At 42.5% G+C, this 14497-nt stretch overlaps 1 protein-coding gene across 6 annotated transcripts in view; it reads right to left on the bottom strand.

Moving 5' to 3' along the window:
- Nucleotides 1–1479: 1479 nt before the first annotated feature.
- The window catches only part of LOC122867693 (ankyrin repeat and fibronectin type-III domain-containing protein 1), a 137448-nt gene continuing 124430 nt past the window's right edge, over nt 1480–14497 (bottom strand). For all 6 annotated transcript variants that reach the window (XM_044178812.1, XM_044178816.1, XM_044178814.1 and 3 more), the window contains 12 exons: nt 13988–14095; nt 11499–11598; nt 10845–10977; nt 9858–9977; nt 9425–9640; nt 8135–8301; nt 7742–7892; nt 6559–6727; nt 6288–6454; nt 5913–6120; nt 5035–5762; nt 1480–4939 (listed from right to left, as the gene is read on the bottom strand). In XM_044178812.1, coding sequence (XP_044034747.1) covers nt 4631–4939; nt 5035–5762; nt 5913–6120; nt 6288–6454; nt 6559–6727; nt 7742–7892; nt 8135–8301; nt 9425–9640; nt 9858–9977; nt 10845–10977; nt 11499–11598; nt 13988–14095 — 2576 coding nt within the window. In that variant the 3' untranslated portion in view covers nt 1480–4630. The remainder of the gene's footprint in view (nt 4940–5034; nt 5763–5912; nt 6121–6287; nt 6455–6558; nt 6728–7741; nt 7893–8134; nt 8302–9424; nt 9641–9857; nt 9978–10844; nt 10978–11498; nt 11599–13987; nt 14096–14497) is intronic.

Genomic DNA, 14497 nt, shown 5'->3' with positions numbered 1-14497 from the left:
GGGATCATGATTCAACTAAACATTTTAACACACTGTATAATAACAGAGCTGTGCAACATAAAGCTTCATTAATGCACATGTATATGAGTCTTTTTAGTTCCATTACTTTTAAGTTTGTACAAGTGAACATGTAGCCTTTAAGAGTAAATACATACATGAATCACATGGTTATTTCATTTATTGTTTGTTTTTAATGTTTAATTTTAAAATTCAACAGTTTGACTGGATGAAATATCACAGATCTCTAAATGCATTAATGCTGACAATTAGGAAAATTAAAGTGTGTATTAGCAAGATTTTTATGTAAATGAACACCAACACTGGGTTCAACACCTCACCTTGCTGCAGTGATGCATGGGTGTACTGCTGTTACATCACTACTGGGTGTGGTTACAGGTGCAACAGGCTCGAAACTTTCAAAATAAAGTGTTTCATCAGTCTGGCTGGAGGCCATAGGTTCCCTGAAGTTAAACATCTAGAACATCTTTAATGTCTGGAGATGATTAGTTCTGACAAAAATATATAATTGTCAGTCACTTTAAAGAGTGGAATCACCTTTTCCAAGGTTTACTGTGTAGTTTCATGTTATAGTCTGCCTCTAAAATGTATTGTTAATTCAACCTTATGAATAATGAAAAATTCAGCACTAAATTTGGCAAACTATATTTCAGTATTCTATAAGTGTATAAGTATATGAGTAGTTTTACAAACATGCATATCTCATCTTTACAGTACTGCATTGAGAATGTAAAGCTGATGTAATGCACATCACCCTGAAACTGGTGGCGGGGATGTCATTATGTCAAGTATTTTCCTAATGCTAAGCCTAAACTCTATTCAAACCTGTTACAAAAATGATGGTAAAAACACTCCCACAACATAGGCAATAGTAACATCATTGTTCATCCCTGGCGAGTGCATGCTGCAGGCTTCATGTGGCCATGCCCACCACTTATACTGTGAGATTTTGTCTGCAGCTGCCCACCATTCAGTTTTCATCAACTGGATGGCAAACACCAATGAGGTCATTGCAATATAGCATCTGTAGGAACAAGTGCCCTCTATTTGTCATTTACTCTCATTTGTATCAGATGAATGAACAGCTTTTGGGAGTGTATCATACATGTGGATGAAACTCCAAACTAAAAGAATAAGCCCCAAAGAAAATCTAATCTGCACATAGTTGAAATATAAGCTTGTTATGCCCCTTATGGCTGATGAGGTGCACCAAAATATATATATATATATATATATCATGGTGGAATTTTTCAGCTCTTGAACTATGACAATGTAGTGCAGTTAATGCGTAAAGTACTATAAGTGGTCTATCTCTCAAACAGGAAGTGTAAAAAGGCCAATATCACATTAAAGATGTTGTTATTGCTCAGTGGGACACACATGAAGGTTAGAAACTTCCTACACTCGTGTGCGGCGGTCCGTTAAAAGAGAAGAAACCCACATAAACAACTAAGGCTTTTATTTTGTAATATTCATTTATTGTTCAATAAAAATAGATTTTAAAAAAAGTGACGTGATGTCTCCTTCATGACTTCGCCTGATGGATCTGCCAACAGCTCCTTGTAAACATGGGGCTTTACTTTATTTTTTGACTGGAAAGGGAATTTAACCCCCCCCCCCAGCATAATCTTAAGACAGTCCCCTGCCTATAACTTCACTGACCTTAGACCTCTGCAGTGATGACAACCCCACATTCACTTACTTGCACATTTAGGGCAGATACAGTACATTCATCCCCTGGTCTTGTTTGTCTATGTACATGGGTCGGTTTCTGGTTGTGTGATCTGCTTTTGCAGTTGGCCCTCGTAAAAACTGCTTTAACAATGTGAATAAAGAAGACATCTAAGCGCAAACACAAGAGTTCAAGCCATTAGTAAAACCAATTACAACTTATAACATCAGTTTGTCTTAAGACATCGTTATACAGTAGTTACACGTAAACACATATTTGAAGGTGTAAGGAAACTAAACTCTGTAAACACTTTGAGAGACACCACTGTTAACTCCCCTTGTGACAGGTTCCACAGCATCCTGTGAACCTGGAATGCTACAGTAACCGAGGCCAGGTCCACTGACTTCACCCATCAAACTCTCCTCTTTTGGACCTTTCTGGTGCTACATTTGGAAATGCTGGGCGTTATTATAATGATGTTGCTGAGCCTGGTTGAGGTTTTACAGCAGGAACAAAGTATTTATCGTATGCTGAAAAAAATAAATAAAACACAACAGCCTTCAGTTTCTGTGAGTGTGAGATGCGGTGTTCGATGTAAACAATGCACAGACTGTTTCAAATGTAATGTTGTGAGGTTTCACAGACTGTATAGTGTGAACAGAGAAACCAAACCTTGGCACAGGTTCCCAAAAATTAACTAAAAAGGATGGTTTAGATTGTTAAGAGGCCTTATTTATTATGTGGTTCATCCCAAAAGTGCAATACCTGCATCAGTGTTTTGGTAATTGAGGTAATCGCAAGAAATTTGTGTGTCATGGAAAACTCTTGACTGAACGCTACGACTTGCAAGGCGAGGGTCACATAACCGATCAGGGTAGACAAGCTAGCACTCGCGAGTTAATCTGCTAGCATGTTTACTGACAATTGGCTGTGCGAGCTATTACAATGTTATCTAATAGACGACACTGACTGTGGGTTTGACCATGTTGGTCTATGAGATTTTACTTTAAAAATGTTACAATGGACACATTTCAGTATGAAATGATTATTGAAAACTACGTTTATTGATGTTTTGTTGAGTGAAGGGATGTGGTTTTCAAAATCTGATTAACTACAAGTTATGTTTGCATGAATGTTCATAACAGATATAATTCCATCAAGATTAAAACACGTCACACAACTCTTCTCCAGTACACCATCCTTTATTAACGTTTTCGGCTATCTTTTGATGTTTTAATTTTGATGAAATTGCATCGAAGATTACACTTGTCTGCGCCTCGCTGTGTGCGCATTCTAAAAGTAAGAAATTGTTGCATAGGAGATATAATGTCATATTTTGGAGGGAGGTTGGCTTGCTACAAATCACAATTTGTCAAACTAAATAGAGGTGAAAGAATAAAGAAACGCGGCAGGTTGATTAACAAGCTTTACTGCGTTTTTTTCCTTTGCAGTAGAGTTTTACAGTCGTGTTACCCGCGTCTTCGCCTTCAGTACAGACAAGATAGCAAGGCAACCGACAACTAGCCAACTGATGCCTTCACTATTCTTCATTAGTCACATGACTCATGGTTCGTTGAGAGTCTGTAAAATATATTTTTAACCATCTTACAGTTTAGTCCTTTCATATATAACTTATCTTGAAGCAGTTTAGGAGACACTCTGGAATACACAGTGTGTCACTTTGCTAAACAACACCGGGCCCCTTAACAACCCTTTCACAATAGAATCCCTTTAGGGGACACTGCTCTAGACTGATGGGCACCATTTTCTGATGCATCTGGGAATACCACTGAACCAAACACAACAAAACACTGAACTGGTTAACTTTTAGCACAGCATGACTACAGTACGTTAGATGTACTCAGCACAATTCTGGAAGGTTTACATGCTTTTCTCTATCTATTAGAAAAACAAAAAGAGTCAAGTATTGCTTGTTTTTTCTCTGTTGTGAAAATCCAAATTAGCTGGTTTTATTTTGTGTTACTTCACAAAATGAGATGATTGTATATGTTAGCTACACTACGACTGAGTCTACTATACAGAGGATTTGTTGCTGCAAAAGGGAGAAAAAGAGCACCAGAGAGCCAGTGCCAGGTTCTAAAAGATTCAGCCTTCACCCTCCTCCTCCTCGCCCCTCTCTCTCTCTCTCTCTCTCTCTCTCTCTCTCTCTCGCTCTCTATCAAGCTCTCTCCCCCTTGCTTGGCTGCTTCACTACCAGACAGTACAGTGGCCAAGAGCAGTTGAGTGACAGGCTGACGGGCCAAATCGTTAGGCCGATTGCGTCCCCAAGCGGAGACGCCAGCCCCCCTCTGTACTTCTCTCTTCCTTCCTGCCCTCTGGGCCGGGTCCAGAGCCCACATCCTGGGAACATGGGGCCGGGCGGCTGCAGCCGACAGCTCTTTGGGAATGACACAATAAGAGAGTTCATAGGAAAAGCCGTGTCCGCGTGTGGATGGGGAGGCAACGATGCTGCCCATGACGTTTTGGCAACGTGCATGGCCCGATGTGCCGGCGTCAATCATGCCAGAAGTCGAAGTTACGCTCCATTAATCTTGCTCAGCATCACAATCTTTTTCCCAATGATTTCTGACAGCACAAAAAACTCTTTTCTCTTTGTTCCATTTTGTTATTGTTCATTTGGTGTCCATATGAGGGTCTCTGATGTTCATAAAAAAGGTCCTACATACGGGAGAACACATTTCATGGAAACAGAAGCCTTTCAGATAACAAAAACACAGCATGACAATATGTTATAGCTGCAGTTGTGGACGGTAACACCACAGTGAGAGAGAAAATAGTGTAGAGTTTAGGAGCCTGTTAAGAGCCTGTTTGTACAAATGTAACAGTTCCTTAATTTCAATACACATTTATCTAAAGAAAATCTGCACATGGCATGAACTCTTAAACGTTTTCTTTAACTCATTCTCTCTCCTAGAAGTATCACACTGTGGTGGCCTGGCTGTGTTTGAGCGCTAGTGGTGAATACTCCTTAATGCGAACGCACAGTTTGCCCCTCAGCCACGGGTTTTGGAGCTCCAGGGGACAGAAATCATCCTGAAGCCACTTTTCTCTATTATCCACAACCAGCACAAGGCCAAAGTGCTTCAACTGTTCAGGACTGTAGTACACACACTGCTCCTGTTCACCACCGCCTCCGCTGCTGCCGAGCATGCGCCGAGACACGACGTTCATTTCCTGCACCACCAGCTGGACCATCTCCCGTGCTGATGTTCCTGGAGTCACACAAAGCTGAAACACAGGAGGAGAAGCTATCAGTCAGCTTTTACCAGCATGTCACAAACACAACAACAGTTTAAAGGTGAATTACGTTAACATATCTATACCTTAACACTGGTCTCCTTTGGCAGGCCTGTGCGGTACTGTGGGTACACTCTGAGTGTGGCATGACAGCCTTTCCTGAGGGTAGCAGGCGATGGTGAGGAGAGTCTCTGTGTACCACTGTCCTGCGATAACGTACGCGCTGGTGGAAGTTGCGGTAGGCAGCGCTCAGCCGAGCAACAGCGCTCCACTGATGAGGGCCTGAGCCATCTTCGCTGTGGTGAGGTGGAGGGCAAGGGGCAATTAGTGTGGCAGCAGTAAGGCTGGTGGTGGGCTGAGGTGGTGGAAGGGAACTCCAGGCTGCTGGTTCTCACACAGAAGGCCTGTCTCTTCTCTGTGATGTGCAACAGCTCAATCTGCCTGCTGGGTAGGATGAAGTCACTGTCAAACAGCTCCGGGGCCCCCCTGCGCCTTTCCCCACCACACCGAACTCCTCCCCCTCCACCACACCGCTCACCTTCCCTCCCGTGCAGCAGCTCTGATGCCTGGAGGACATCTGGCGTGGAATCCCTTAGCGCTCCCCCTCCGCGTCCATCCCCACACAACCCTCCTCCTGAGCTGCTGCCGTCACTACGCAGGAAACCACGGGGCTCCAGCGGCGCAGAGGATGAGAGCGGTGAGGGGGGCAACAGATCCAGCTCACGGGGGCTCTGGGCACGGCTGGAGTCGTAGTCACTGTCGGTGGTGAGGAAGACCTCAGAAGAGCCCTCCTCATCTGATAACCCAGCAAAATCTGCAGAATATGTGAGAATAAGTACTTGTTAATAATAAATAAAGAATATCTCGTATGTTAGTCCTGTTTGTAAATTGCATATGAAATCCTATATTTATATCATTTAACCGTAGAATCAGACATGTTTCTGTTGTAAGAGTTGATTCTGACCTGAGTGCTTGCGGCAGGGTTCAGGTGAAGGCATGGGAGAGGGCATAAAGTCTGGCTGAGAGGAGGTGGAGGGAGGCTTGTCGGGGATCACTTCCTTGGAAAAGTCAATTATCCAGCTTATGAAGATACCGCCCATTGGCTGCTTGTAGCGGGCATACTGCAAGGCGTCCATGATCCACCTTGCATCACGCCATACCTCCTCCATTTGCTGTTGTACAATCATCAAGATCATAATAGTTGATCTCAGTAACAATCAAATGTATTATTGGATTTATTTGAATCCATCTCCCACACAAATACTAGTTTTACAGTACATAATCTAGACACCTAGATGTTGCAGCAGTGAGTGTGTAAAAATATATCTTTTCCAGATACCTGCATGTGTTCCTGGACCTGCTGGTGTTTCTTCTTAGCAGCAAGGAGCTCGGCCTCGGAGAAGGCCTCCCTTAGTGCCTGCTGGGACATGAGGGACTCAAGCTCCAGCAAAGCTGACACTCTGCAGTACTGGCCAATGAAACTGGGGCTATATGCATTAAAGTGGACTGTGGGAGAAAGGGAATCCAACAAGAAAAAAAAGGTAAATTGCTGTGCCAGTAAATACAGAAACATATAGATTTGGAAACCGCCTACAATTTTATATACTGACCCAGTTCAAAGATCTGCAGGGGCAGGGTGAGGAAGCCAGAGCGGGGGGAGTATGGGTTATTCTGACCAGGAGCTGTGCACACTTCATCTGAAGGTGGCAGGAGGAGCAGGAAGGACACTTTCTCCCCAAACTCCAACACTTCCTGGCTGTAGATACGGAAGTCCTGTGCCTAGACACACAGAGACAGGTGATCTCAGTGGGCCTTTGGAACCACTGGAACCTAATTTAAGGCTACCCTTAAAGCAGAGACAGAATACTGACATCATGTCCACTTAAATTTCATTTTAATATGCATGCAATGTTCTTATTGTGCAAGATTACCATTATCATTTGTATCTTTTAAAATGTATTTATTTTTAAGGCTTTTATTTGATAGATAGTAGTAAAGAGTCCCTGGTGGCACTCAAACCACAAAAAATCACAGTTACAGGATATGGATCATAGACGGCTAGGCCACCATGAAGTCAGTTTTCACTCAGTTAAGTATCTTGAAAGTAGAACCAGAGGCTCCAACTCCAATAGTGGAATGAGAAGTAAGGAATATGGTAACTGCATGGTTTGCTGTAATTAGGGGTTATTGCATATCACTAATACACTGTTGGGCTCTTTTGTGGAGCAGGTCAAGAGTAAAAGTATCTTTGTGCTAAAGCCATATTTGTTGTTTTTAAACTATCCATCCCCTCTAGTAAACTACATATTTAAGGTTTCAGTTCTACATTCGGATGTCTAATCTATCGATACATACATACATATATATATATGTTCATATTCATGTAACCTTTCATAGTACATCGTAGCAGTCTGTAAAGTTTTGAATAGTGCTAGTTGGAACACTGGGTGTTAAAAGGTTAAAGCCAAATGGACAATGATTGCCTTTGTGCTGGAATTCAAACCATGTTCTTTTACAGAAATCATGTAGAATTAGTGGTCTAACCAGAACTGGCTGATCATCCATTGCAGCCATTTTCATTGCTTTGAGCTCTTGCTACTGCCTGCCTTTGGAACTTGGCTGGATATCTTTTGAGGAGTTTCTACTGGTGCCACGGTATCAGTCAAAATCAGTCCTACACAAAATACATTTTTTTGCATTTGGTAAAGAAATGGTTGTAAATCTCACTATAGAACCTTATTCTTATGGACAAAGTTACACACCGTTTCAGATTGACTATGGCCTAACTCTGACCTGATTGCCAGGGACATTAATGTGTGCCATCAGGTCCTTGATGGCACTGCGCAGGTCCTGTAGGAGGCGATGTGGAGCACTCTGTACTTCTTGGTCCATTTCCAGCGACTCCTCCAGAGAGCTGAGAGCCTGCAGCCACTGCCACTCCTCTCTAAAACAACACACATAGGATACACACTCACAGAAATGCTATAAAGGGTGCATCAATCCACCTCATAGGTAACTTTGTCATTGTTCAGTATATTCAGGTGTCTCAAAACTGCTGACTTTCTGTCTTAGAAAAGAACCAACTTTTCACCCACATACAAATACAGACAATTTCAACCCACTGGACCTCACGCCCGTCCAAAACCAACATACACTGACACAAATTAAGAGGCATATGATCCCCACCTGGATACGTTGCTATTATCCCGAATTTTGGTGTGACAGAGGACATTGGGGAGTTTCTGGGGCACCAGCGCTCTGATCTGCTCCACTGATGTGCACAGCTTCAGGTAGCCCAGGTATAAGCCTGGAGACAACATCTTCCTGCTTCGCCTGTGATACGCCAGCTTCTCCTGGAAACAGCAGGTGGACAGAGACTAATTAAGAGGACGGTATGGCAGTGTTGACTGGGGTTGATTGTGCGGTGACATTGATTCTAATTTTGTAAGCATCCTCTTATTCATTAAAATTATTTTGTTTTCATGTTTTGCTGTTGTTAGTCCTTGAGAGACTTCAGTCTAAAGTTGTTCCAACATGTTTAAAGTGGGAGTCAGCACTGCAAAATAGCCCATCAGCACATTTTATGTCTTTCATCATACAATTTGTTCATAACTGGCCACAAAACAAATATTTCAGTGAAATGTGGTTTTGCCAAAGGGAGTCTCCACCATTGTTTTGAAACCACAAGGCCAAACCATCTTACATTGGAGACAAAACAGCATTGCAACAATCGTATCAAGTTTACCAGGCTATATAGACAAAATCAACTTGTGGTCTAGATCCAGATTGTGGTTGTTCTGAACAAAACAGCCACACAGCATTAGTTACAAAACACAAAACAACAACAATTAGCTAGATTATCATCATGACGCCCACAATGCTGAAATTCAAATGTAGCTGTCCAATTTCCACAGCCTGAATGAGCAGCTTTTAAAAGTAAAGTGACTTTGAAATGTTTAACATTCATGCTGGGTTGGCATGGGTCCAAGACCTGAAATGACATTTTAATTTATTTGATGGCAAGTCAATATAATGTGCGTCCTTACAAAGAAGGTGACAAATGGAAGAGGAGAGTCATGATGATTAATGTTTGTCTAAATAAAGTGTCTGCACAAGCACTCATAATTGGAAGCACATTTAAATTTACAGTCCTATTGTTTGAGCCACGGAGCCTCATGTTTGCTGGTTTTCTGTGAATGAGAGTTTAAAAACATTAGAGTGATACCAATAAATAAATGTTTTGCAGTGCTTTTGGGGGCATTTTGTTGTTGACAAAGTGTTTCATCTTGCTAAATCTCCGGGTAACAAAAAATGCAAAGAATGAGCCTGATAAAAACCACAACCACTGCTGACAAAACTCCTACCATTCCTGACTGCTGTGGAAGCAGCCTGTCTCCAAAACAAAAGCAAAAATAACCCATTTTCCACAACTGAACTAACTTCCAATCACTGCCCCTCTATTCCTGTAGGACTCACATGGAGTGTGATGAGAAGCACGTCCAAGGCAGTGGGCTCATCTGGGGACGAGATGGACTTGCGTTGGAGCTGGAGTTTGCAAAGCTGCGTCCAGCGAACACCATCCAGGTTGGGACATGCATTCATGTCCTTCAGGAGCACCAGCAGGGCGTTACCATGCTTGTCTTTGATTGGCTCAAAATACACCTGACCGAGGTCCTGGGTTCCCAGCATTCCCTGAGGAAAGACATCAGATAATAATTGTACTGCTGTTAGGTCCTTTTGTCTCTGTTTAGAGCAGAAGGACAATGCATAGAATGAGGGTATTCACTAAAACTTTTCAGACCATGAAGTTATGAGGTCATAGTTACCATAACCACAACAATTTCAGTTACAAAACCACAGTCCTAATAGTTTGTGATATTGAGGGCAAGTCTACTGAGCATTGTACTACCTGCAGCTGAGAGACAGCCTGCAGCATCTTGAGGCGTGTCTGCAGAGTACAGGAACAGGACGACTGGGAAGGACTGAGACACTGCTGCAGCCAGAGAATCTCCTCCCATAGATATGATACCTGGCACATGGATTGGATGCACACATACAAAAAGTTTTTCAAATGCATCTGGTAGCAAAACATCAGCTTATGGTCTATTGTTCTGTTTGCAGCTGAGTATTAATAACTGATAGCCTGGGAACCAGACAAATCTGCAGAGCTCATGTTTCATTAGCTCTGGCAGGTATATCTGTCCCCTCTCCCATTCAAACAGATTTCCACTCATCCTGGATTCGGTCGGACAAATCACAGCCGTTTATCTAATATGGGGTGGGTTTGATACAGTGGCTGACAGAGTAGCATTACCAGCCCAGATTTGAAGTCACATGTCACACGTTTGGCTGCTCTGACTGGTTGATACAGCGCAAGGCACCAGTCTCACGACATTCAGATCAAACTGTCAAACCAGGCAGTGCTGATCAAATATGATGATGATTTTTTCTGCTTCAAAACAGACCAAGCACCGCTCCAACTTGTATGTGTCGCTCAGCACGTTTCGTTGCTCTGATTGGCTGTAGGTCTTTCCAATTGTGTCCAGAGGCATTTTGGTCTCCGCCTGTTGATAATGCCCCTTGGTAATCAAAAATGAACTGAGAGGTTCAGTCTGGTGATGCCAGGCTAAATAACTGATGGATAATGTAAGAATTTGTTAAAATGTGTCCATGTAAATTGCTAAAAACAAAAACAAAAACCCATTTTTAGCATCATCCAAATAAATAATTTCTGTTTATTTGTTTATTAACTTAACTTGTATCAGTTACATGATGACTGTATTAATGGGTGTGTAGTAGGTCATCAATTGTCTGAGAAATATATCAAAGTTTGTTCTTATATGTTTCTTTCTTTATTTTTTTTTCTCTCTCTCTTCTTTTCTGTCTGTCTGTCTACCTTGGTAAACCAGAGGAAGTCCTGCATGAGAGAGCTGGAGTAGGAATCTTCAACCTCCACAATAGGAATCTGGTCCTCTGGAGTCACCAACACATTGTCATCTCTGTAGAATATGGATGTCAGATAGAGACCTCTGGAAAGTAACAAAGAAAAAGTCCACGCGTTACAAAAGAAACACTACTGCACTGAATGGGTAAATATCAAAATGACACATTGCACAACTCTTCTCCAGTACACCATGAGTTATTCATCAAACATTTTTGGCTTTCTTGCCTTGGTGTCTGAATGCAAGATAGCTGAAAACATTTGGTGAATAAAGCTTACACTGGTTTGCACTTCACTGTGTGTGCGTTCTCAAAATGACTACATATTTTTAAAAATGTGATAGTAGACCCAAAAGCTAGTTTCTGACATGCAAACCATGACACAGTCATGACACACAATCAGTAGTATATTTAATATTCAATAATGGATATAATGTGTTCTTTCCAAAATGGGTACTAATCGAAAATATATGTAAATTGACAAATTAAACACTAAATTTGCCTTACACATAGTAATTGCAATTCCTTTCATATCAAAAGTCTACAACATGGAAGTCAACTATTTTTACATCACAGTTCATGGAGGAAAGTTGGACAAAAATATATTTACCTTTTCAAGCTTTTAACAAATTTGCTGGTGGGTTGGAAGAGGTGGCGCAGGCTTTTGGATACTGAGTGCTTCCTCACTTGTGGTGGAGCTTTACACTGTTCTGTGTTGACAAGACAGAGAAAATATGTTAATTTCATGGCAACAGAATAACTGAGTCAGATTACTTCTTTTGAATGAATATTCTGATGCTTTTGATGCTTAAAGTCGGAGCATTTGTGAGAAACTGTGGCACGACTCTGATCGGTTTTCTGATTTTCTTGCTAATACCAATGAATACCTCTGTCCTGACAAACTCTAGAAACATCTCTTCCAGTGACAGGTCGTTACCTAATTGACAACCAACCTGACACGTCCAACAACACGGTCGGAGTGGAATGTTTTTCAACATTTCATGTGCTCCAGTGGCGCGGCACCATTTGACAGTCATGCTGGCTGCCAACAGCAGACTACGGGCCTTGAGGGAACCACTAGCTCTCAGGTCCCAGAGGGACCCTAACTGTGTGTATATGTATGTGTGTGTGTGTGTTTACCTGCATATACTATAGCTGCTGGAGCATGGCATGTCTTGAGCTGTAGCCATATGAGTGGAGCCAAGGAGCTGTAATAATTTGTGTGTGTGTGTCTGTATGTGTCTTAACCCTTTGCCACTCACTGACAGGGAGGTCAGTTAAGTCTGTGGGGACATGTTTATTTTTAGTGGGCCTGGAGGGGGTTGGAGGCAAGAGAGGGAGGTGTGTGTATATATGTATGTGTGTGTTTGTGTGGGCGCCTGTTGGTGAGATAACGCACCAACCAACTCATTAGAAACCCTGAGTCCCAAACCCTTCACAGATTCCCTCCCCTCCCAGGTGATCTTACTCCAGACCCGGGCCACTTAAAAGTCAATAAATCCCCCCATTCAGGCCCCAAAAAGAACAAATTTTCTCTTCAGGTGGACAAGTCGAGGTGGAGTAACAAGAAAAAACAGCGCCCCTCGACCCCTCTCTCCTCCCCACATTTCTCTTTACTCGCGAGTCTGTTCAGCTCCAGTCCTTCTGGCCTCAGTCCCTGTTTGACACTGAGTAAGACAGACAAGTAGGGCCGACTGCTGGGGTGCCTGTGTTAGTCAAGGCCTCTTTCACAGTTTAATTAATAGTGTTTGGACAAGAGGGAGAATGTGGCGTGGGCTATAAGCCGGGCTACGATGGGTGTGTACATGGACATGTGGGAGAGAGTTGAAAGAGAGAGTATGTACTTGAATATTTGTGTCTGTTCATGTACATGTGTATCTATGTATGTGCCTGTCTATCTTTATGTGTGTATATGTATGGACAGTAGACAGGACGACTGGCGGGCTGTGGGGGGTGGAGGGGGGAGGCAGCAGTAGTCAGTGTTAATTTATGCCCTCTCTCGACTCCAGCCCAGGACTCGTCTCTTACAGGAATAACAAACATGACCCCGGGACACGCCACCTTGGCTACCGTGCCTGAACTCTCAAGCTCAATCAGTCGCCGTCTGAAGAACCAAGAGCCACTCAATACTGACTATTATATTGCATCGCGCCCTATTGCAAATATGGTCAGGCCACAGTGGACAATAGTAAGTGGGTGAGTGTGTTTGGGAATGTGGGTGTGCAAGAAAAAGAGAGACAACTTTCTCAATGCTAAATGTAGTTTGCTGTCATGTAAAAGAGTCAGTGTGGACAGGTTTTGACACTTATGGGACCAGCTTACAGCCAGCAGTGTTTGGGGATATAAACAGCCTGAGTGTGAGAGAAGTTGATCTGCATTTTGTCACAGAGAGAGAGGTATTCAGTAGAGGAAGGGCTGAGTCATGGAAAGACATATAAGGGGGTGGGGGATTGTTGAGACAGAGGGGAGGGTATTATTTTTGAGGTGGCATGCCGTCTTAGGGTGTATGGCCCCCAAAGTACTTGTCGTGCTTGAGATTGTAAAGTGTCTGTCAAGGTGAGATGAAACACAGCAATTGCTGAGACGTGTTGCACCTGCGAGTTGAACCGTCCATTGCTCATGTTCGTGTTTGTTTACACCAAGAATATTTCTGAAACATGAACTAGATGGTGGCTAAAAATTCAGATGTGTTTGTTTAAAATGTGACGGGGGTAGTGAAAATGACAGAAGCTCAGGTTAATGTCAGAAGCTCATACCACAGCTCAGGGTGCATTTCACTTTAACTTCTGCACTTTACTTCAACTGATATCAGTACTAAAAACTAAATTATAAAAGTACTAAAAACTGATCTGAAGTTAGGGTATATTTAAAGTATATTTGTGGTATATTTGCTGTATGTAATTCCATATTTAAACTCAATGGCAGTTTATTTAGTATGAACATGTGCTCATGTGTAGTTCAGTGAATACACCAAGTCACTATCACTACCAGGTTTGGGGGTTGGGTTTCACCAGGAGTCAACCATGCAAAAGCTCTCATATTACTGTTAGGTCTTTTTGGTAAACACGGCCACTAAATCGATCAAAAAGTTGTTGATACCATGGCAGACACAGTGGCGGTGAGCTTCTTTTATCTGTCCCAGAAGCTGGTCTAGTGCCTCCTTCTGGCCTCTCTGACGTGGAGCACGGCCATCGATATCCCTCCAACCTGCAGACAGAGGTAATAAAGATTATTATTAAATATTTTACTGTTATGCCCTAGTTGCAAGACAATTTTGAGCCATGCTAGTGGAATGGCTCTAAGATCGCAGTGTCAGTCTATCGGTCAGCCGGTTGGCCAAACAATGGTGGTCTCTGGGGTTTGCTCTTGCTCATGTATTGGATGGATTGTCATGAAATTTGGTACAGACATTCATGTTCCCCTTATGTTAAATTGTAACAACTTTGTTTATCCCTTAATTTTTGTTAAGGGCCATCATCAGGTCAAAAATGTCATTTGTCCAATACTTGGATACTTGCAAAAAATAATGAGCTTTTAGCTGTGCTTTGGTGCTAATTAGCAAATATGCTAAACTCAGATGGTGTCTTGTCTTGTCAGACTTCGTTTAGA

The sequence above is a fragment of the Siniperca chuatsi genome, linkage group LG20 (assembly GCF_020085105.1).
Source record: "Siniperca chuatsi isolate FFG_IHB_CAS linkage group LG20, ASM2008510v1, whole genome shotgun sequence".
Lineage (NCBI taxonomy): Eukaryota > Metazoa > Chordata > Actinopteri > Centrarchiformes > Sinipercidae > Siniperca > Siniperca chuatsi.
Note: the sequence above shows the minus strand (reverse complement) of the source record. Positions and strands in the feature narration are given on the sequence as shown.